This window comes from Pteronotus mesoamericanus, unplaced genomic scaffold (assembly GCF_021234165.1).
Source record: "Pteronotus mesoamericanus isolate MK-2021 breed Mesoamerican mustached bat unplaced genomic scaffold, CSHL_Meso_final contig_82, whole genome shotgun sequence".
Taxonomy (NCBI): domain Eukaryota; kingdom Metazoa; phylum Chordata; class Mammalia; order Chiroptera; family Mormoopidae; genus Pteronotus; species Pteronotus mesoamericanus.
Genome location: NW_026555265.1, coordinates 216,865 through 241,882, shown reverse-complemented (window position 1 = coordinate 241,882; position 25,018 = coordinate 216,865). Strand labels below are relative to the sequence as shown.

General features: G+C 37.9%; 1 protein-coding gene across 1 annotated transcript in view; it reads right to left on the bottom strand.

Moving 5' to 3' along the window:
* VPS8 (VPS8 subunit of CORVET complex) overlaps nucleotides 1-24,130 on the bottom strand; it is a 261,129-nt gene extending 236,999 nt beyond the window's left edge. The window contains exons 1-3 of the mRNA XM_054585065.1: nucleotides 24,073-24,130; nucleotides 8,473-8,718; nucleotides 7,614-7,682 (exon numbers count right to left, since the gene is read on the bottom strand). Coding sequence (XP_054441040.1) covers nucleotides 7,614-7,682; nucleotides 8,473-8,625 — 222 coding nt within the window. The 5' untranslated portion in view covers nucleotides 8,626-8,718; nucleotides 24,073-24,130. The remainder of the gene's footprint in view (nucleotides 1-7,613; nucleotides 7,683-8,472; nucleotides 8,719-24,072) is intronic.
* Between the last annotated feature and the right edge of the window lie 888 nt (nucleotides 24,131-25,018).

Genomic DNA, 25,018 nt, shown 5'->3' with positions numbered 1-25,018 from the left:
CTAGTGGCTCCATATACATTTTAGAAATATTTGTTTCAGTTTTGCAAAAAACACCATGGGTAATCTCGATAGAAATTGCACTGAATCTCTAGATTGCCTTAGGTAGCATGGACATTTTAATGACGTTAATTCTTCCTATCCCTGAACATGATACATGCTTCCACTTATTTGTATCTTCAATTTCTTTCTTCAGGGTCATAATTTTCCAAGAACAGGTCTTTTACCTCCTTGGTTAAATTTATTCCAAAGTTGTTTGGTGGTTTGTTGTTTTGTTTTGTTTTTTTTTTGAAAAGCTGGAAATATTATTGTTTTCTTAGTTTCCCTTTCTGGTAGTTCATTATTGGTGTATAAAAATGCAACTGGTTTCTGGATACTTATTTTGTATCCGGTTATTTTACTGAATTCATTTATCAGTTCTAGTAGTTTTTTGTTGTAATCTTTAGGGTTCTCTACATACCACTGCATCTGCAAATAACAACAGTTTTACTTCTTCCTTTCCAATTTGGATGCCTTTTATTTTTTCTCCTTGTCTGACTGCTGTAGGTAGGACTTCCAGTGCTGTGTTGAATAGTAGTGGTGAAAGCAGGCATCCCCGTCTTGTTCCCAATCTTAAGGGAAACACTTTAGCTTTTGTCCATTGAGGCTGTGGGTTTGTCATAGGTGGCCTTTATTACCTTGAAGTATGCTCACTCTATTCCCATTCTGCTGAGAATTTTTAACATAAATGGGTGCTGAATTTTATCAGATGCTTTCTATGCATCTATTGATATGATGTCATTTTTATCATATTTTGTTTTCATTTTGTTTCTGTGGTGTATCACGTGTATTGACTTGTGGGCATTTTACCAATCTTGCATCCCCAGAACAAATCCCACTTGATCATGGTGTATGATTTTTTTAATGTATTGATAAATCCGGTTTGCTAATATTTTGTTGAGGATTTTGGCAACTATGTTTATCAGAAACATTGTCATATAATTGTCTCTCTTTGCAGTGTCTTTATCTGGTTTTGGAATTAGGATAATGTTGACCTGGTAAAATGACCTTTAGAGTCTTCCTTCCTCTTGAATTTTTTGGACTACATTGAGAAGGACAGATGTTGGTTCTTTTAGGTTTGGGAAATTCTTCTGTGAAGCCATTCAGTCTAGGATTTTATTTGTTGGGAGCTTTTGATTTTGATTTCACTAGTTGTAATCTGTCTATTCAGATTTTCTAATTCTTCCTGATTCAGCTTGAGAAGATTATACGTTTCTAGGAATTTATCCATCTCATTCCAGGTTGTCCAATTTGTTGGCATATATTGTTTGTAATACTTTCTCACAATCCTTTGTATTTCTGTGGAGTCAGTTGTTACTTCTCTTTCACTTCTGATTTTATTTATTTGGGCCCCCTCTCTATTATTCTCTTGATCAGTCTGGTTAAAGGTTTGTCAATCTTGTTTTTCTTTTCAAAAAACTGCTCTCAGTTTTATTGATTTTATATTTTTATATCATATTTTGTTTATTTCTGCTCTGATCTTTATTATCTCATTTCTTCTACTCACTCTGGGTTTTGTTGGTTTTCTTCTAGCTCACTTAAGTGTAAAGTTAGATTGATTATTTGAGATTCTCTTTGCTTCCTGAGGTAGGCCTGTAATGCTATGAATTTCTTTCTTAGGACTGCTTTCTCTGTGTCCCATAGATTTTGGGTTGTTGTGTTCTCGTTTTCATTTGTTTCAAGGTATCTTTTGATTTCTACCTTGATTTCATTGTTAACCCATCCATTGTTTAATAACATGTTATTTAGCCTCCATATCTTTGTGTATTTTTTAGTTTTTTTCTTGTGATTGATTTCTAGTTACACCTCATTGTGGTCAGAGAAAATGCTTGATTTAGTTTCAATCTTCTTAAATTTATTGAGAGTTGTTTTGTGACCTAATATGTAGTCTATCCTAGAAAATGTTCCATGTGTACTTGAAAAGAATGATATTCTGCTGCATTAGGGTGAAATGCTTTGAAGATATCAATTAAATCCATCTGATCTAGTGTGTCATTTAAGGCCACTGTTTCCTTGTTGATTTTCCGTCTGGAAGATGTATCCATTGAAGACAACAGGGTGTTAAAATCTCCTACTACAACAGTATTACTGTTGATCTCTCCTTTTATGTCCATCAAGACTTGCTTTATATTTTTAGATGTCCTCTACTGAGTGCATAAATGTTTACAAGGGTTATATCCTCTTGTTGGATTGTTCCATTTATCATTACATAGTATCCTTCCTGGTCTCTTACTATAGCCTCTGTTTTAAAGTCTATTTTGTCAGATATAAGTATTGCTACCCCACTTTTTTTTCCTTTCCATTTGCATGAAATATCTTCTCCATCCCTTTACTTTTAGTCTCTGTGTACCTTTCATTCTGAGGTGGGTCTCTTGTAGACAGCATACTAATATATATGGGTCCTGTTTTCTTATCCATTCAGCTACTCTATGTATTTTGATTGGAGCACTTTAGCCATTTACATTTAAATTGACTATTGATAGGCATGTATTATGTACTTGCCATTTTATTCTTTATAACTATGTTCCTCTCTCCTTGTTCCCCTTCCTCTTCTTTTCTGTGTTCTTCAAGAAAGCCTTTTACTATTTGTTGTAGTAATGGTTTGGTGGTAACAAACTCCTTTAGCTTTTTCTTGTCTGGGAAGCTCTTTATTTCTCCTTTGATTTTAATTGATAGCTTTGCTGGGTAGTCTTGATTTTAAGTCCTTGCTTTTATCACTTTGACTATTTCATGCCAATTCCTTTGGCCTGAAATGTTTCTGTTGAGAAATCATATGACAATCTTATAGTAGCTCCCTTGTATGTAACTAACTGTCTTTCTCTGGCTGCTTTTCAGATTCTCTCTTTGTCTTTAACCTTTGACATTTTAATTATAATGTGCCTTGGTGTAGGCCTCTTTGAGTTCATCTTGTGTGGGGCTCTCTGCACTTCCTGGACTAGTGTGTCTTTTTCCTTCAGCAGGTTAGGGAAATTTTCAGTCATTATTTCTTCAAATAGATGCTTATTCTCTCTCCTCTACTTCTGTTCTCTCGCCTTGTTCTCTTTCCTCTACTTCTGTTAGCCCTATGATGCGGATGTTGTCATGCTTCATGTTGTCCTAAAGGTCCCTTAAACTATCCTCAATTTTTTTTAATTCTTTTTTCTCTTTGCTGTTTTGATTGGGTGTTTTCTGCTACCTTGTCTTCCAATTCAGATTTGATCTTTGCTTCATCCAACCTATTGTATATTCCCTTTAGTATATTCTTCATTTCAGATGTTGTATTCTTCATTTCTTACTGGTTCTTTTTTATGGTTTCTATGTATTTTTCATGCTGTTGTAGTTCTCACTAATTGACAGCCTTGCTGGGTAGTTCTTTGAGCTCAAGGAATTCAAAGAGGCCTACACCAAGACATATCATAATCAAAATGTCAAAAAGTTTAAAGACAAAGAGAGAATCTGAGAAGCAGCCAGAGAAAGAGAGTTAATTACATATAAGGGAGCTACCATAAGATTGTCATCTGATATCTCGAAACATTTTAGGCCAAAAGGGATTGGCATGAAATAGTCAAAGTGATAAAAGTAAGGATTGACAACCAAGACTACCCAGCAAGGCTATCAATTAGTGAGCATCAATTGATGGCCTTCCTGGGTAGTCCTTTGAGCATCCTTATAACCCCCCCCCCCTTTTTTTAACTCTATAACTGATAATTGCCTCCATTTCATTTAGCTCTTTTTCTGGAGATTTCTCCTGTTTTTCATTTGGGGCGTGTTTCTTTGTCTCCTCATTTTGACTGCCTTTTTGTGTTTGTTTCTATGTATTGGGTAGATCTGCTATGACTCCCAGTCTTGGCAGGGTGGCCTTATGTAGTAAGTGTCCTGTGGGACCCAGAGGCACAGCCTCCTTGATCACTTCCAGGAATGTCTCCTGTGTGTTATGTGAACCCTTCTGTTGTAATTGAGTCTTGACTGCTATCTGTCTATTCATGTGTGGAGTCGGTCCTCAGATTGGCTAATTGTGAGGATCAACTCTGACCAGTCTACAAACTGCTGTGCAAGTGCTGACTACATGAAGTTAAATTTGTCTTAGCTTGGACTGGTACCTGTCAAGATCTCCCATTGATATGACACTTGTGAAGCTAATTGGATCCTGCTCTAATGTTGGCTAAAGCTGGCCACTTAGTGTGTTGGTTCTGGGACCCAATGGGAGAGACTTTGGCGCTGACCAATGTCAGGCGCTGCCTGTGACTGGGCCTGGACAACCTGTTTGGAGCTACAGAGTGATCCACAGTGTGGCTTGGCTTCCTCTGGTGAGCCCAGGTGTGAGCAGAAAGGACCAAGCTCACATCAAGGCTGGCTTTTATCAGCACCAGGCCCAGGGGCAGATCAGCAAAGTCCCAAGGAACCCTGAGATTCATCTTCACCTGCTGTCTTCCTGTTATGTTCAGTCATTGAAAGAGCCCCCGATAGTACTCAAGTTGCATGAGGTAGCTTCTCAGTGAGTCACCAGTTAGAGGTGAATGGTGTATCACCAGATTGATACTGGTTCAAATTTGGTTCCAGTGCTCGTTCTGAGTTCACTCAGCAAATGTCCATGGTATACCAAGTCTAGATGCCATGTGCTGGCTGCTCACACACCTTTGTGATGGGACAGGGTTTTGGGAGTCCTCGGGGTAAGGCCAGCAGAGTTTATCAAGCCCAAACAGACCAAGATTTGGTAGTGTGAGGAGAGGACTCTGCACTGGTCGGGTGTATGAGGAAAAAATGGCCCCTGTCCCAGAGCCACACGACTCAGTCTGCCCCGGTTTCTGCCAGCACGGCAGGACTACAGAGAGTCAGAACAGGGCTAGTGGGTATCCCATGAGAGCACTTATCTGCCCTTCCATTCTAAATGATAGCTTTGCTGAATAGAGTAATCTTGGACGTAGGTCCTTGCCTTTCATGACTTTGAATACTTCTTTCCAGCCCCTTCTTGCCTGCAAGGTTTCTTTTGAGAAATCAGCTGATAGTCTTATGGGAACTCCTTTGTAGGTAACTTTCCCCTTTTCTCTTTCTGTTTTTAAGATTCTCTCCTTTTCTTTAATCTTGGGTAATGTAATTACGATGTGCCTTGATGTGTGCTTCCTTGGGTCCGACTTCTATGGGACTCTCTGAGCTTCTTGGACTTCCTGGAAGTCTATTTCCTTTGCCAGACTGGGGAAATTCTCCTTCATTATTTTTTCAAGTAAGTTTTCAATTTCTTGCTCTTCCTCTTCTTCTTCTGGCACCCCTATAATACAGATGTTGGAACGTTTAATGTTGTCCCTGAGGTTCCTAAGCCTCTCTTTTTTTTTGAGTTCTTGTTTCTTTGTTCTGTTCTGGTTGAATAGTTATTTCTTCCTTCTCTTCCAAATCATTGATTTTAGTCCTGATTTCCGTTCCTTCACTGTTGGCTCCCTGTGTATTTTTCTTTATTTCACTTTGCATAGCCTTCACTCTTTCCTCTATTTTGCAACCATACTCAACCATTTCTGTGAGCATCTTGATTACCAGGGTTTTGAACTCTGCATATGATAGGTTAGCTATCTCCTCATCGCTTAGTTGTATTTTTTGGAGTTTTGATCTGTTCTTTCATCTGGGCCATTTTTTTTGTCTTGGTGTTCCTGTTAAATTGTAAGGGGCAGAGCCTTTGGTATTTGCCGGGGCGGGGTAACCCATGTGGCTGAGTTGTGGTGCTGTATGTGGGGGAGGGGTTAGAGAGGGAACAATGCTGCTTGCTCGGCTCTTGGCTGGGTTTCAGTCACTTGCCCCGCTAACCACAAGAAAATTCGGCCCTCCTGGTGCTGATTCTCAGTGGGTGGGTTTGTGTACATTTTAGGACCTGGTGGCTCTTTCCAACAAACTCTCTTGTGAGGTTGGGAGTTTCTCCCACTGCCAAATCCCCCACAGATTTTTACAGCCAGAAGTTCTGAGACTTTCTTTTCCCACACTGGAACTCTGGATTGCAGGGTATGTCTTGCCCTCCAGTTGTTCCTCCTAGTTTATCTACATACAAATGTGGGACCACCCAGCCCAGCAGCTACCATCTCACCCCACCCTCCAGCTGCTGCCTTGCCATGCATCCTCTTTGCCCCAGCTACCCATCTCTGCCCTTCCTACTAGTCTGGATGAATGTTTCTTCGTTAACTCCTTGGTTGTCGGACTTCCATACAGTTTGATTTTCTGGCAGTTCTGGTTGTTTTTTGTTTTTAAATTTGTTGTTGTCCTTCTTTTGGTTGTGTGAGGGGGCAAAGTGTATCTACCTATGCTTCCATCTGGGCCGGAAGTCCTCTAAGGTTATTTTTATTCACACTTAATAAGATAACTGAAATGAGATGTGATTAAGACCATGTTAACAAAATTAACTAAAATTAATCTCTTCACCTCTAAATGAAAAAGTTCCTCTACATTAAAAAGCAATAAATAAATATCATCCTAACAGGATATTCTTTCATCGACCAAAGCCTTCTTTTTCAAAATTAAAAATGCTTTATACACATCACACATAACATTTCTGAAGTTCAAATATATTCAAAGCAACAGCAACATCAACTAATATAAAAAACAGAATTAAAAATCATACAAGAAAAGTGAAAGATACCATTCATAGAGAAAGTAGCTTGCATGCTATAATAAAGTGTTGGCTATCACCCTAAAAGCAATAGGAAAAGAATAAAGACCGAGGCCCAACTCACTCAGAGAGCTATGAAATCAGTGGGTATTTCTATTGGGGAACCTTTGCATCATTATCCTTTAGAAAACACAACTATGGATCTGAAACAGATTTATACATTAAAAAATGTTTCTCAAACTAGGAGCCAAAACTTTCAAGGGGAATCATAAGCAAGTTTGTTAAAGATCAAGAAGACTGAGTTAAAGAATTGTCACCTGTACAGGGTACATAAAAACCAGCGTATTTCACATATAATTCCACAAAATTCTTTATAAAGCTTTTATGATTGCTAATTCAGAAACAGATAACACCGTTTCAAAACTCTGAAAAACTTTGTAACAGAGATGATATTAATAGGACAAACTATGGAGGTTTTGTTTTCTTTATATAAAAGGGTGATGAGTCACATTGCAAGGTTGCAGATGCTATTCATATCAGTAGATGAGCTTCTGAATTATCACTGGTAGATAAAACATTATCAAAACATAATACAAATCTCAAAAGAGACATGAGTCTAGTATTTCAACTCTATAAAACATTTTTTAAAATCTATTAAGTAAGAGGCATTGTACAGGGCACAGAGATGAACAAGACATGGCTTCTGCCCCTTAAGAAGCTCACAACTTAGATCAGCACTGTCCAACAGAGCTTTCTACAAGCATGGAAAAATTTTGTATCTATGCTGTTCACTATCGTAACCACTAGCCACATGTGGAATATTGAGCACTTAAAATGTGCTTTGTACAACTGAGGAATTTTTCAGTCTTGTTTAACTGTAATTAATGTATAAACTTAAATTGCCACATGTGGCTAGTGGCTCCCATGTTAGTGCAGATCTTGATATGTATACTAAAACTAGCCCAAAAGTACTATAATCAATGCCATAAAATGATCATTAATATATACTTACTTCATTTAGTATGCTTTCCAGTGTTGGAGGAGTATCAACTTGAGGAATATCAAACTCCTTGTCATCAATCTAAATAGAGAAAAGAAATTAATGCTCACACAATGATGCTTTCCCTCATACCATCATGAGGGTGTTTTAACTAATTTAAAACCATTATCAAGTTAAGAGACAAACACACCATAAAACTGATCACACAGAGAGCCACCAACTCAATAAAGATCCATGGTAATAAGGGTCATGTTGAAAAACTGCAGAATCATTTCCTTTCCTATCCACATATTCAGTGATTATCAAAGGCATATATGCACTGACCGCATCATCTTGACAGCCCTTTCCAGAAAGCTCCTCTTGAAGGGCTTTGGCATCTGCTTTCTTAGACATGAAAAAACAGCATGTTTTATAACTGTCCCTAATTTTCTAAATTTAGAAATGTCATATACGCAATATACAAAGGTCTGACACTGCATTTCTTAGTTATTTCATAAATCATGTCAAACGACTTGTCATTAAATATTCTCATGGTCACAAAAAAAATCAATGGGGAAAAAAATCACTGTGTAAGAATTCTAAATCTACCTCTAGCTATGACCTTAAGTCATTTAATATAGCTGCACTTGAATTTCTTCCTTTATAAAATGGATTATCAGCGTACTGTAAAGTTCAAATCAGAACATGTATTAAAGTGTTTTATAAACTAAAATGATCTGTAGAAATGAAGAGTGATATTATCTCATAAAACTGTATACACACTCTCATTAATCCATGTAAAAATGACAGAATTAGAGTCTTTGAGTCATAAAGTACACTCTAACCAACATTTTCATCAAACATCATCACTTGACAAAAGTTGAATTTTTACCAAGTCATTTTTGAACTCCAGTTCCTTGTCCAGATCTATGTAAGAGAATTTTGAAAGCGAAGCTTCTAGATTGAAAGATTTATTCAGTTCTTCTTCAGTAGTCTTGGCACAGAGGCTCTGTTCCACATTTTCATGGTCTGGTTCATTTTCCATATTTACTTTTAAGAACTGTATTCAGTCAATCCAAGCAAGTTTTTGTTTGTTTTGCTTTTTGGCCTTAGATCATGATGACCTGAATGATGATCTCTTTTCAAAAAAGAAAATATGTTGTTTAGATTTCCTTAACTGGACTTTCCGAAGACTGACTTAGACTTTTATGGAAACTCAATCATTTGAACTGAGGCAAAGGGAACTCAACACTAGGGTATGGGATAAAATATGGAGGTAGGGTTTCTATGGGAGAATAAAGAAGGAACATTTAACTCAGGAGTCTAGGAAGTGACCCATCACCTAAAGTCATAAATCTGGTGATAGCGATAAACGTGGGATAAACTCAGCCTCTAGACCTGGTACTAACTAGATTTATGTACCTAAGAGCACAAGAGTAAATTGGTGCCAAAAGCTACAATTAACCCCTTCCTCACATTCCCAAACCTCGGGGTAGACCTCCAGTTCTTCTGTAGGTAAGCATATATACCTAGTTTGTCATTGACATCCATACAGGGCCACAGATTTCTCAGGGAGCCTTGTGTAGCCTCCCTAGCCTCCCATAGCTAGTCATTTAATATGACTCTAGTAAATCTAAGGGTTCAGATCTACAAGCATAGAAAACAATGATGCTGGAATAAAATAATTCCACAACCAACCACAGATTTCTAGAAAGAAAGCTAATCATAGAGAAACATGGATATTTTCAGGGAAAGCTGAAATACTAAAAAAGAAAAAAAGAAATGTGTGCAATACTTGATAGATTTCATAGCTCTAAATAATACAATGCTATATCAAAAAGAAACATAATTTAGTTTACTTGCAAAATTGTCTAGTAAACAATTGTCTGCAAAATTTCTGGAAACTAAAAATATAGTCAGGAAAAAATAAGTTTAATGATTACATTTACTTTTAAATGTTTTTAGTTTATGTTATAGTTAGACTCCAAGTGACCAAACTTTAAAAAGTCCATCACTTTGCTCTATCTGTTTAGAATAAACAAAAATATAAAAACAGAAACAATGCCATAGTAATAATGATAATAAAAACAATAAATCTCTACCATATGAACTTCTCTTACTCCTTAGTGAAGTGAAGGAAAAAAAAAAAAACGCTGACAACCACTGAGCCATTGAAAGAACTAATTTTTAAAAGGGAGTGGAAAATTATTTGTTTTTTAAAAAATTTATAATATACCCAAAACACAAAATTTTATAATATTAGGCTCATTTTTTAGTACTTAGAACTTAATTTTCTTTAATGTTTCAGTTTACCCATACTAAAAAAAATTAGTATCTAGTATATGTGGGACTCATGAAGACTGTTTTTTTTAAGAGCTGAAACTACTTTTTTCTAGCTAGTAGATTTGATGTATTATCAAATACAGACTAATTTCTTTCACATGTTACTGAAGATAGACTCTAATGCTATGCTCTATAAAACATATGCTATTAAATTTATTCCTAGAAGACATAACTGAGGGTACTGTGTATCTGGCAACATTAGGAAGTATCTTTCCAATCTCAGTTATAAATGTACTGCTTCTTTTGCAAAAAGCCAAATATGGTAGCAATATTAGCTTTTACAAGCCTTTCTTCAAAGAAAACTGAGTTGGCTCATGAAAAATTACTTTTTAATAAAGTTCACTCTTATTTGTACCACTTAGCAAAAATGATCACAAGTTGTCAAAGAATGTTTGCAAACATGCACAATCTAATTTACATTCGGTGGTTCCTGAATACAGTTACTGAGATTGATTCATTCATATATATTTAAATAGCAGAAAAGGCCACAGAGAAAACAAAAAAAGAAACTTTTATTTAAATGAGCAATAACCAAATATGTTTTAGTCTCTGCATTTATCTTTCCAAAATAACTCGGAAAGGAAAACAACTTTTTTCTGTCTCTTTTTATGTCTCCTCTCTGGAGTTAGATGTTCTCAAAACAGCTCAGCATCTGTGAACACGAATAAAAGAATGCTGTCCTGTCAAGCTACCCTACTTCCTTTCCAACCTTCACCTCACAGAGCTCCTGTGATTGATGTGATATGGTAGCACAATGGAAAAAACACAAGTCAAAGAGTCAATTAACATCAGATTTGAATCTGGACTTCCACCAGGTCCTACCTATAATCTTAGTCAATTTGTCTACCCTTTCCGAGCCTATTTCTATATCTGTAACATGAACTCCTGTGGCTCTTTGTGTTGTTTACACATAGCAGCACCTCTTGCTCTCAGAAGGGCTTCTTCAAACCATGTGGTTCTTGTGCAGGCTGCCAATCAAAAATCCCCTAGTAATAAGAGATTTCTAGAAGAGCAAGAATCCTTCACCAGAATTCATTAAAATGAAACTGGTGAGTAAGAGCCATTTGCATATTCTCTAATCAATGAGTAATAAGGCTGGGCAGCACCCCCACTCTCTACCTCCCACAACTCACCCTGTTTTGCAAAAAAAGAGTATCATTTATTCAACACATTTCAACCAAACACCTACTATTCCTCTGTTACTGGAGCTCCACCTCTAAGGACAGAATTTACATTCTAAATATAGATTCTCTAGCAAGAATGAAATCAACCCACAAACACAAACAGAAAAGAGGGAAGAGTGGCCTGATATCATTCAAGCCCCAAGTTTCCAATCCTCTATGAAGTTAGCTCTGGCCATAGCTTTCTCGCAGTTTGGCTACATAAGCCAACATGTTGCCCCAATTTTCTTTTTTTGGTCACCTACAATTGAGAGTTCTGGCTCCTAGGAATGCAACTACCTATTTTGCAGTACTACTGTGAGGAATAAGTGATATACTGACTGTAAAAGTAAAGCATTTAAAATAAATGTCTGGATACAGAATAGGTTTTCAAGAAATATTAGCTATCATCATTTAAAATTTCCTCAAAATCTCCAAATTCTTCTAAAGTTAAAGACCCTGAAACAAGATCCAGTATTTTTATAAAGATGTAGCCTATGCTAAACATACCAGAAGAATACCTTATTGGAAGAATATGCTTCTAATATCATACTAGAAGTTTCTTCATGAAATGAATTGTGGGGTTTTGCCTAAGACTGGTACAGCCCCCAGAAAAACAACACACACATTAATAAAAAAATTTAATTATGATAAGCGTCGTATACTACTAATTCATTCTAAAATAACACTTTTACATCAATTTCCTCTTTTGTCATTTACCACCAGTTTTTTCTTTCTTTATGTCAGTCAACAAATCTTTCCAAGCCAAATAGACCTGCTGATTTAAAAGATCACAATGCTCTCTTTTAAAAAAAAAAAAAAAGAAGAATTCACTAGAGCCACTTCTGTAAATTATTTAGAAACTGGGTTATGCCCGAACCTACCTGTGGTAGGCAGAATAATAATGCCCAATTGTGCGCATTCTAATTCCTAGAACCTGTGATTATGTTACCTTACATGTCAAAAAGGATTTAGCAGATGTGATTAAATTAGGATTTTGAGTTGGGAGATTACCCTAAATAATCTAGTGGGCCCAATGTAATCACAAGGGTCTTTAATAGTGGAGGCAGGAAAGAGTGTCAGAGCGAGAGAGGTGACAACAGAAGCAGAGAGATGCTAAATTGCAGGCTTTGAAGAGGAGGGAAAGGTACCAGGAGCCAAGTAATTCAAGCAGTCTTTATAAACTGCAAAAGACAAGTGGATGGATTCTCTCCTAGAGCCTCCAGAAGGACAGCAGCCCTGACACAGCTTGCATTTAGCTTAGTAAGGCTGATGCTGGACTTGTGAACTACAGAACTGTACAATAATAAGTGAGTGTTGTACAGCTGCCACTAAATGCTGTACAAAGCCACCAAATTTGTGGCAATTTGTTATATTAACAATAAGAAAAAGGTATACTGACAAACTTCAATTAGTTTCTAGCAAGATCTCCAAAATTCTGAAATACTAACTCCTCCTTTGTTACTTGGTATTGCCCAAATATTTATTGAGCAAGCTCTTCATTTCAATATGCAGAACAATGATGAAATGCTTAATATATATCACTTAATATTACACGTTTGATGTAGATACTGCCTTCAGATATTACTTAAATGCTCTCCCAGTACAAAGGTTGGCAATGAACTACTGATAATTTCCTCTTGAGATATCTTAAGATACAATTTTACAACCAGTTCTTCATCTAATCATGGGGTGATCTAGTGTTTTTATTGCTCTTAAGGTGATGCCATGCCAGACAGTATCTGCAGACAACACAAAAGGTAACATCAATTATCTTAAGTCTCTCCCAAAATGAAATCAGATTAAAATGACAGGAAATGTATGTCACAGAATCATGATTACCCAGCATGTCGTCCTCTTCTGAGTGCTGATAAACTAATATTTTAACAGTTCTGACTTTATCTAACATCTTGATAGTTCCCAAGGTTGTTCCCTCTTAATTAATAAGCTTATTCTCAACCATAATTAATAATAGATTCAAAGACCTTTAAAAATATGTATGTACCATATAAACAGCAATGGCCCCATTATGACATTGGCCTACAGAATAATAACTCTAGAATGTGACCTAGATTAGGCCAGGTTAATGTGGAACTCTTTCAACAATTTGTTGTTGTCATTTTACTTTGGCAAACATTTCCAACTGTTCTCAAGTTCCAGGGTCCTATTTGATTCACTGACATTCTTTTCCTCCTAAAAGTGACATCTGAGGTACTTTTCACATTACAGCAAAATCAAATCAAGTGTGTGTATGTGTGTTTTAATTTACTACATCCCCAAAGAGATATCACAAAATAATATGGAAATAATTTTACATGCCAACTTTGTTTCTGGCCTTCTCAATACAAGTATTTTTCTTCCATTTCCTTGTTTTATTTTGTTTTCTTGTGGTTTGTTTTGTGGGAAAAAATACAACAGAGGATTAACTTCTATTAGTTTTCTACTGTATTTCTTGGGTAAATGGACTTATGTTTAATAGCTCCCCAGAGCCTACAGGATAAAATTCAAAATTCTAAGCCTATGATTCCAGACATCACATGAGCTGATCCTACTTTCCTTTACAAGTAAATTTACTATCTGTATTCAGTCCTTCAAGAATAGCTTCCACTTTTCCTCCATGTCTGCTCACGCTATTTTACCTTCCTTTTTCTTCTTCATTTCTCTAAGCGCCTTCTTTCCTTCCTTCTGAGCACCTTCCTTCCCCCAAGCATCCTCTGAATTCAGAACGCATATCTTCTTTGGAACAGTGCCATGCCACTTTCCTCATATTGATTCATTAGTTAATTTACCATGTGACTATGTCTTTTCTCCCCAGCTATACAATAAAAATGGGGTCATACTTCTTTGTATACTCCACTCACTGACTTGCGTAGCTACGTAAACATTCAATAAATATTTGCTGATTAACACGGAAACTGGAAGACAGTAATAACACCTATGCAAATTAAACATATCAATTTTATTACCTATAATTGTTGAGCTTCAGAGGATATTGTTTCACAGCACTTAGGAATCTACGCCATAATAAGCCAAGTTACAACTGAGTTCTACCTTTATTTAGTCAGACTTGTCAACTACTGCTGATCATATTCATCTTTCAGATATCAGCTAAAACTTTAATTCCTAAAAAAGCCTTTTCTGTCCTGCTCAACTAGACTAGGTTCCCTGTTAATACAAACCTATAACATCATTCACTTTTATTACACTTAGCATGTTGCAATCATTTTTTGAGTGTCTGAACCACCATTCCCTTCCCTCTACTGGAATGCAGATTCTGGGAGAGCAAAGACCAGATCTGTCTTGTTCAACATTGTATTTCCAGTGCCTAATTACATAGTAGTTAATCAACCCACCAATCCAGCCAGCCAGTCATCCCCTCCCTCCTTCCATAAGTCAACAGCCAAGCAACACTGGCTTCCAGAGCTTCAAAGAGCAGTTCTGGTCACTCAAAGTAAGATGTGGTTAGTCGTGCTACCCAAAAAAAGCCAGCCACCTTGCAAGCTCCATTCTTTACTCTTGGGTGAGATTTTTTTCTTTAATCCATAACACTGATTTTATTTTTTCGTGGTCATTTTGCACATGTGTAACATGACACAAACTCCACAATTTCAGATGTTTCATGTTCTTTTACATTAATTCACCCTATAGACCAAGTTGAAAATAGTGGAAATGTTTCATTGTCCATTCAATTTATAGGAATTCAGCTATTATCTTCAGCAAAGGGAAGGAGTAAAAAAAAGAAAAAAAGATTCACACAGAGTCAAGAACCATGGATACTGTTCCACTCAGTAACTACCTGCTTCAGAGTGAGCCTGGGAAAGGAAATGGATATCTGCTGTCCTTTTGGTCAGTCTGTTTTTGCATGCCACATACACAAGCAATCAATTTCATATGTGCTTAAATAACAAAGAGCATGCTGTTCCAACACGGAACAAAAACTGGATATGTTGGACTTCCTGAGAGATCCTATGTCAGTCTCCAACATGACTCTTTCCCAGGGCATTTTGAAGGTACTCAATTTCACCTTACTCATGGACTTCAGATACAGGCCCCATATTAGATGCACAGCTACTATATACTGAGATGAGCTGCTTACCTGACCCCTGAGTTTCTTTCCAAGAAGAGGCACATTTAGGTAACAGCCCACAGTGCTCAGAGCTGCCACTATGAAAATGCCTAAACTGCTGTATTTTTTTTTCTTCTTGTGGTAAGTGTCTAAATGAGAAGAGTGATAATTTGAAACTTAGGAAGTACATACAGAACAACAAATGTTAAAAAGAAAAATGAAGGAAAAGAAGAGTGCCTGCTATGGAACATTCTCAAGGAATCCATATGTTCGGGCGCAAAACTAGCCTCAACAAATTTAAGAAGATTGAAATCATACCAAGCATATTCTCTGACCACAACACTTTGAAACTGGAAATCAACTTCAAAGAGAAAGCTGGAAAAACCACAAGTATGTGGAGATTAAACAACATGCTACTGACCAACGACTGGATCCAAGAAGTAATAAAAGAAGAGATCAAAAGATACATAGAGACAAATGAGAATGACAATATGACACACTGAAATTTTCTGGATGTAGCAAAAGTGGTTATAAGAGCAAAGTTTACAACATTACAGGCCTACCTCAAGAAACAAGAAAAATCTCAAATAAACAACCTAACATTTCACTTTAAAGAACCAGAAAACAAAGAACAAACAATGCCCAAAGTCGGCAGAAAGAGGGAAATAATAAAAATGAGAGCAGAATTAAAACAAAATAGAGAATACAAAGACATCAGGAAAAATTAATGCAACAAAGATCTGGTTCTTTGAAAAGATAAATAAAATTGAAAAATCTCTGGCTAGATTCACAAAGGAAAACGGAGAAAAGACTCCAACATCAGAAATGAAAAAAGAAAAATTCTAATGGACACTACAGAAATGCAAAGGTCTATACACAAATACCATGAAGATTATATACCACCAAATTTAATAACTTAGAAGAAATAAACAAGTTCCTAGAAATATATAACCTTCCTAGACTGAATCATGAAGAACTGGAAAATATGAATAGACTTTTCAATAGTATCAGTCATCAAAAGCCTCTCCAAGCGTAATGACTATGACCAGATGGCTCCACTAGTGAATTCCACCAAACATTCATAGAAGATTTAACACCTATGCTTCCCCAACTCTTCAAAAAAAGAAAAGGCAATATTTCCTACTCATTACCCTAATACCAAAACCTGGCAAGGACAACACAAAAGCAAATGACAAACCAGTGTCTTTTGTGAATATACTGTATTTTGCCATGTATAATGAGCACTTTTTTGCCCAGAATAGAGGGAAAAATAAGGATGTGCATTATACATGGGTAGTACCTAAAATACCTTGTATCTGTTCTTGTGTTTTGTAATTATTTGTTACATAAAATTTCTTGTACCATAACATGTTCAAAAATAAATGCTAAAACTCCTTTAAACTACAAAAAAGTAGCTAAACATTAATAAATAGAGAAATTGAATTGAAAAATTAAAACAAAATATTTTTTTCCTGAAAGTCTGGGCTAATAACATGGGTATACATGATACAGGGAGATGCATTATACATGGCAAAATAGAGTACATGCAAAAATTCTAAACAGATTACTAGCAAACTGAATTAAAACAACACATTACAAAGATAATTTATCACCATCAAGTGGGGTTCATTCCAGTAGCATGACGATGTTTCAACATATACAAATCAATTAATGTGATACACCACATTAACAAAATAAAGGATAAAATCATATGTTCATATAAATAGTTACAAAATAAGCACCTGACAAAATATATCATTTATGTTTAAAACACTAAAAAAAAAATGGGAATAGTAGAAAAGTACCTCAACATAAAGACCTTATATGACACTCAGTTACTATACTCAATGGTGAAAAACTGAAAGCTTTTCCTCTAAGATCAGAAACAAGACAAGTAGGCCCATTTTCACAACTATTACTCAACATTATACTGAAGCCAGGGCAATCAGGCAAGAGAAAGAAATAAAAGGCATCTGAATTGGGAATACACAAGTAAAACTGTTACTTTCTGTGAATGACATGATTCTCTATATATAAAACCCTAAAGACTTCACCAAAAAACTATTAGAAACAATAAACAAATACAGTAAAGTTGTAGGATACAAAATCAATGTACAAAAATCCCTTGTATTCCTATAACAATGATATTTAAAAACCCACAATTCCATCTGCAATTGCAACAAAAAGAATAAAAAAACTAGGAAGAAACTTAACAAAAGAGTGAAGGACCCATACACTGAAAACTACAAGACATTGTTGAAAGAAACTGAAGGAGACACAAAGAAATGGAAAAATATTCTGTGTTCATGGACTGGAAGAATCAACATAGTTAAATGACCATATTACCTCAAGAAGTATACAGATTTAATGCAATCCCCATCAAAATCCCAATGGCATTTCTCAAAAAAATAGAACAAAAATTATTAAATTTGTATAGCGTCATAAAAGACTCTGAATAGCCAAAGGTATCCCGGGGGGGGAAAAACCCAATATATCAAATTCCCTGACTTCAAATTATACTACAAAGCTACAATAATCAAAACAGTATGATATGTGCAGAAAAACAGACACACAGACCAGTGGAAAAGAATTGAGAGCCCAGAAACAAACCACATGTATATGGACAACTAATTTTTGACAAAGGAGCCAAAAACATACAATGGAAAAAGAAAGCCTCTTCAATAATTGGTGTTGGGAAAAGACTGAAGCTAGGCTGCTATTTGACACCATGCACAAAAATAAACTCAAAATGGATTAAAGACTTAAATATAAGACCTGAAACAATACAAAAAAGAAAATATATGTACTAAAATTTTAGACCTTGGTCTCTGACACTTTATGAATTTGACCCCAAAGGCAAGGGAAGTGAAAGTAAAATCAAAGAAGAAAAAGAAGAAAAGAATGGGACTAAAAAGCTTACAGACAGCAAAAGAAACTTTTTTAAAATTGTATTTTATTATGTTATTACAGTTGTCCTGATTTTTCCCCATTCACCCCGCCTCCACCCAGCACCCCCACTCCCTCAGGCAATACCCTCACAATTATTCATGTCCAGGGGTCATGCATTTAAGTTCCTTAGCTACTCCATTTCCTATAATGTACTTTACACCCTCATGGCTATTCTGTAACTATCTATTTGTACTTAATCTCCTCACCTTTTCACTTATTCTCCTCCTGGCCCGTCATATCTGGCAACCATCAAAACACTCTCTGTATCCATGATTCTGTCTCTGTTCTTCCTGTTTGTTTAGTTTGCTTTTCAGGTTCAACTGTTTATAGATTTGTATTTTTTGCCATTTTATTGTTCATAGCTTTGATCATCTTTTTCTTAAACAAATCCCTTTAACATTTCATATAATAATCATTTGGTGATGATAAACTCCTTTAGTTTTTTCTAGTCTGGGATGCTCTTTATTTGCCCTTCAATCTAAAGGATAGCTTTGCTGTGTAGGGCAATCTTGGCTGTAGGTCCCTGCTTTCCATGACTTTGAATATTTCTTGCCAATCCCTTCCAGCCTGCAAAGTTTCTTTTGAGAACTCAGCTTACAGTCTTATGGGAACTCCCCTGTAGGTAACTAACTGGTTTTCTCTTGCTTTTAAGATTCTCTCTTTAATGTTTGGCATTTTAACTATGATGTGTCTTGAAGAGGGCCTCTTTGCTTCCATCTTGTTTGGGACTCTCTGTGCTTCCTGGACTTCCATGTCTATTTCCTTCACCAAATTAGGGAAGTTTTCTTTCATTATTTTTTCAAATAGATTTCCAATTTTTTGCTCTTTCTCTTCTCCTTCTGGCACCCCTATGATGCAAATGTTGGACCTCTTGAAGTAGCCCCAAGGGCTTCTTATATATGCTCATTTTTTTGGATTCGTTGTTCTTCTTATTGGTTGCTTTTTGCTTCCTTATGTTTCGTATCATTGATTTGAATCCCAGCTTCATCCACTCTATTGTTGCTTCCCTGTAAGTTGTTCTTTATTTCAATTCGTGTACCCTTCATTTCTGACTTGATCTTTTTATGCTGCTGAGGTACTCACTAAATTCCTTAAGCATTCTTATAACCAGTGTTTTGAATTCTGCATATGATAGATCGCTTATCTCCATTTTCTTTAGCTCTTTTTCTGGAGTTTTTATCTGTTCTTTCACATGGGCCATGTTACTTTGTCTCCTCATTTGGCGGCTTCCCTGTATTTGTTTCTATGTAGTAAATAGAGCTGCTTTGACTCCGTGTCTTCATAGTGTGGCTTAATGTAGTAGATGTCCTGTAAGGTCCAGTGGCACAGCCTCCCTTATCACTCTAGCTGGGTATTCCAGGTGTGCCCTTTGTGTGGGTTGAGTGCACCCTCTTATAGTTGAGCCTTGGTTGCTGTTGGCAGATCAATGGGGAGGGATTTACCCAGGCCACTCAGCTACAAGGATTGTCTGTGACCATTCACCACCAACCTCCACCCTCCGCGGAGAATCAGCTGTGCAGGAGCAGGGTAGTGGTGCTCCAACATGGTCTATAGCTGTCCATTGTGTGCACTGGCCCTGGGGTTTCCCAGGTGATGCAGGCTAAGGTCAGCCCCTGCCTATATTTTGCCTGTGGCCACCCAGTCTGAGCTATAAAGCAATCTGAGATGACTGCTACTTGTGCTGGACTTGGAGGTTCTTAGGGGAAGCCAAGTGGTAATTCTAGGCTAGCTGCTGCTAGTGCCAGGCCTGGAGCTCACTAAGGCCAGCTGTAGCTTGTTTGATAGAATTCAGGAAGCTGTGAGCCAAAAGCAGCCATTCATATGGAAAAGCAGCTTGGGTGGGCCTATAAATTGGGTGAGGAAGAGCCTCTGGGGATCTCCAAGGCTGGCCAGTGTTAGCCAGGCTGATGGAGTCTCAGATACGGCACCAGTTTGCCAGCTGTATAGGGGGAGCATTTAGAAAACAGACAATGGCCTCTGCTCGCCTTGATGCCAGACTCTTCAGTTTCTCCCTGTATACCACTGGTGCCTTTCAAGCTGCTACCCCAGTGCTGCAGTTCAGAGGGAGTGGGTCTGAGCAGGTGGGTCCGTGTTGGGTTCTTTACGAGAAACTGCTTGGGGTTCCAGAACTTTGTTCCACTGACTCAATCCCTGCTGGGTTTTTTGCAGCCAGAAGTTCTGGGGACTTATCTTACTGGCACTGGAATCCTGGGCTGGGAGGCCTAGTGTGGGGCTGGGACTCCTCTCTCCCAAGATATCCCTCCTGAATTTTCATCCACCACACATGGGTGAGGGACCAGCCCATTCCACATCTGCACCCCTCCTACCGGCCTGAATGGATGTGGTTCCTTTGATTCTGCAGTTGTTAGAATTACATTCAACTTCCATTCAACTCGATACCTGATGGTTTTGAGTGATGGTTGTTCTGTATTTTAATTGTAATTTTGATGTGGTTGTGCAAAGAGGTGAGCCATGTCAGCCTATGCCAACAGCTTGCCTGGAAGTTTTAAGAAACTTTCAACAAAACTAAATGACAACCAACCAAATGGGAGACAATATATGCATACCACACCTCCTACAAGGGTCTAATATCCAAAATATGTAAAGAACTCATACAACGCAACAATGAAAAAGAAACAATCAAATTAAAATATGAGCAGAGAGCCTGAACAGATACCTTTCCCAACAAGACATACAAACAGCCAGCAGATATATGAAAAGATGTTCAACTTCATTAGCTCTAAGGAAAATGCAAATCAAAATCACAATGAAATACTATCTCACACCCGTTAAAATAGCTATTATCAGTAAGACAAGAAATAACAACTGTTGGAGAGGATATGGAGAAAAAGGAATCCTCATACACTGCTATGAACTGGTACAGCTGCTAAGGAAAATAGTATGGAGAGTCCCCCAAAATTAAAAAGAGCTACCATGTGACTCAGCAATCCCTCTTATGGGTATCTACCCACCCCCCCCAAAAAATTGAAAGCATTTATCCATTAAGATACACATACTCCTATGCTCATTGCAGCATTATACATGGTAGCCAAGACACGGAAACAACCGAAGTGTTGTCCAATGGAAGACAGGACAAAGATGTGGATCTCTCTCTCGCTCGCTCGCTCTCTCTCTCTCTCATACACACACACACACACACACACACCACAATGGAATACTACTCAGCCATAATAAAGGATGAAATATGGCCATTTGTGAAAACATGGATGGATCTTGAGCGTATCATGCTAAGCACAGTAAGTTAGATGAGAAAGTACAAGAACCATATGATTTCAACATGTGAAATATGAAACAGAAAGCTACAAACCAAAAAACAAAACAAACTCAGAGACACAGACAACAGAAAGGTGGTTACTGGAGGAAAAGGGGGAGAAAGAAGATGAAGAGCATAAAGGGGGTCAAATATATGGTGATGGAGGAAGACAACTTTTGGTGGTGAGCACATAATACAATATACAGATGATGTATTATAGAACCGTACACTTGAAACATATAATATTAACCAATGATATCCCAATAAACTTAAAAAAATGACTTTTTTTTTAAAAAAAAAGAGTGCCTAAAACCTGCCTGTGCATGGTTCTAAGTTATTACTATGAAATGTCAGACACAATTCTGATAGCCTCATTCTAGAAGACAAAAATCTAAATCCTCTGTAACAAATACAAAACAAGAACTAAGACTACAAATACCTATATTATGTATAAACCCAAACATTATTCATTCAGCTTTATATAGTATATGTGTGACGCAGTAAGTAAAATGAAAGAGAAAAATTATCACTCCTTCCCAGCTTCTAAGAAGTTCCTCACTATTATAAGAATCTTTATCAAAAACCCACCTCAACCTCAGATAATTCCTCCAGCACATGGGCCTTTTGTAGGTTGAAATATATTCCCTTTTATTCTTCACTGAACTGGCATGGGTAAAAAGTTAAATTCACAGAAGATAGGATTCCACTCAGTTGTAGGCTGAGTAGATGGTGGCCTTCCCGCCCACATTAACTACCAATTAAATTGTTACTTTAATTTGTCTTAGGTGTCAAGGAGGATATAAAGTCACAAGAGATATTTTTTATTTTTTGAAAGAATAAGAGGAAGGTTCTTGCTGAACTGCAGAGGGAAAAAGAAAAAAATCTGATTACATTTAAAACACCCTAGCATCCTCTGGAAAACTGCTCCTCCTCCACTCCAACCATGTAGTTGGCAGTGCTGTCAATCAAATAACCTATCTCCCTAGCCAGAAGAGTAGGCAGAGAACATTCTTGTGTCCAGTTTGGCCAATCAGAGTCCTTCCCTGGGTTTTGTAAATACTGAAGGTAGGAGTTTTCTCTCTTTTTTCTGGGTGCTTAGAAACTTGGAAGATGTAATAATACAGGGGCTATTTTACAGAACGGAAATAATTCAAAGATTAATTCAAAGTTTAGTTCACAACAGTTTAATCTTACAAATATGCACCTGAAGCTGTGGGTCAAAAGATACCATCTAACCTCTGCAAAAAATATTTAAAAATCACAAGTTAAACATACTTCATTGAGTTCAAAAGGCCTTACTTTTGATCCACATACATAACTGACATATGGTGTCTCAATGGTTGAAATGTCTATGAAAAGCGTGAGGTACAGCTAAAAATCATCAAGATTTCCCAATACTCTGAAAGACAGAAAACATCTATCTGCTTAGAAGCTGTAAGAAAAACATCCATCCAAGTACAAAGGAAATATATAAAGGATAATCAACCTTTTAATCTCAGAACCCGGGAAAGAATTTTTTCTCATATAACTAAGTCTCTTTAACATATGAAGCCCAATAGTTCAATCAGAATCCCTGCCACCCAACTTTATTCTGCATTTTATGAAACAGGCCAGCTATTGCCAAAGGATTCAATATCTACTCTCTGCTTAAATTTAGCCATGGGCAAACCCTTATCTTACACAAACATATTTAGGTCCTCCATCCCCATTTGTAATAGACAGACTTCAAAAACACACACCTGACATGTAATTATCTCCCTATCACAGACATCTGTAGGAGAGTTGGTGCCACAAATGAACATCCATGTTTGTTTGGGGTGGGTTTTTGTGGGGGTTTTTTTGGGTAGGGAAGGGAGGGGAGGCTGCTCAAGAGGGTATGATAGAGGGCGGGCAATGCAGAGGACACAAGCCTTCCTGTCCATTCTAATATGGAGGATGTATGCCTATTCGGAGAAGGGTCCCCAGGTGTTCTTGATTCCCATGGCCATGGAGCCTCTCTCACTGATTGTACTTCATTCCACCCTAATCTTCTTTGAAATACACCTAAACACTTTAAGCTACTGATTCCTTCCTTCCCCAGGTACCATACTTGGGAAAACTAACCAGAACAATGAGTGGCCTCGAACATTAGAGATCCACCTGTCCGCTTGCTGCCCTCACTCTGGGGTACACCTTACAGGCAGAGAAAGTGCAACCGGCCTTACAGAGTATGCACGAATCCTAAAAGGTGGACACATCATCAAGTCCCCGGCCTCACACTTGGGGAGCATCCTCATCTCAGTCCTCGAGGGACGGAGGAGCCAGAACCTGAGCCCCAGGTTCGAAAGGCGGGCTATACCGCAGTTCCGTCGAGGGGAGGGGTGTGATCACCGCTCTCCTCTCACAATCAGGAGGAGCGAGTACACCTGTGTCTCAGACTTCCATTTGTTTGCAACCAGCAAGTGGAAATTGCCCGCCTCAGTCCCACGCCAAACAAAGGGCACACCCTTCCGCCCCAGAGTCAACCGCGCCCGGCCGGTGGGCCCCGGTCCAGTAAGCCTGTCAGGAGCTGCTCCGTCAGCTATCCCGAGGCGGCACTACTGTCGCGCGGGGAAAAAGGCAGGGGCTCAGAGACCCGGCACGTATTCTCTTCCCGCGCTGAAGTACAGCCCCTCACTACTGTCCCCACCCCCAGCGGCCCACTCTCGGGAGATTCTTTACCTGCGTTTGCAGTGCTCCAGCCTAGGACCCCTACCCACGTGACCACGCCCCCTGCTCTAGCCTCACGCACGCGCAGTATTTACCACTGCTGGCCACGCTTCCGCTTTCCTCCGTTCACCCAGTACTCTCCTGGGCGGTCCACCCCTCTACGCCACGCCCTCACTTAAGGGGCCAGAAATAAACCGTCTTACCCCGGGAACTTCATGGGTGATTAACATCTACGAGAAATTCAGCGTAGAAGAATAAATGTCAGTCCTTGAGATAAAAAGGGAAACCCTCCTCCATCTTTATGTCAGTGAGTTTATTCCAGCCTTTAAGAAAATGAACTTACTATCTTAAGCGATCCCCGAAGGGCAATTGGTTCCCAGGCTTTTGGAGTTTGCAACCAGTAATTTTTTTTTCTTTCAGTCTTTTTAAAGACAAACAGAATTATCAGCTTTTTGTTTTTCCAAGTAAGGGCAGTAAACACACACACACTAAAAACCAACTCTTCTAATTTATCAACATTGCTCCACAAAAAAAATACATCTTAACACCAAAAAAATATGAGCTACACATTCTCATTTCTAGTAAATATCTTTTAATTGGATAAAAACATATATTGATTTGATTTGTCTCATTCCTCCTGAAAAAGATGAAAGCTTTTTTTTCTTTCTTTTTTTTTTTTAGAGGCACCACTGTAGATAACATTGGCCCCAGAGAACGTCTGTTCAAGAAAATAGAAGGATGAAGAACACCACAACATGCTCCTGGAAGAAGATACAGAAAATACTCGGTTGGGCAGACGTTTGCTGAGCATCAGCCAAGTTCACTACACTTCTGAGTCTTTGAAGGAGCCGAAGGTAGGTAAGACAACCCTGCCCTCCAGGTACTCTTTGTCTAAGAACTCGGTGTACAGACATAGCCACACTAGACAGGCTGTTTTTTTAGGATCCCAGATGAGAGG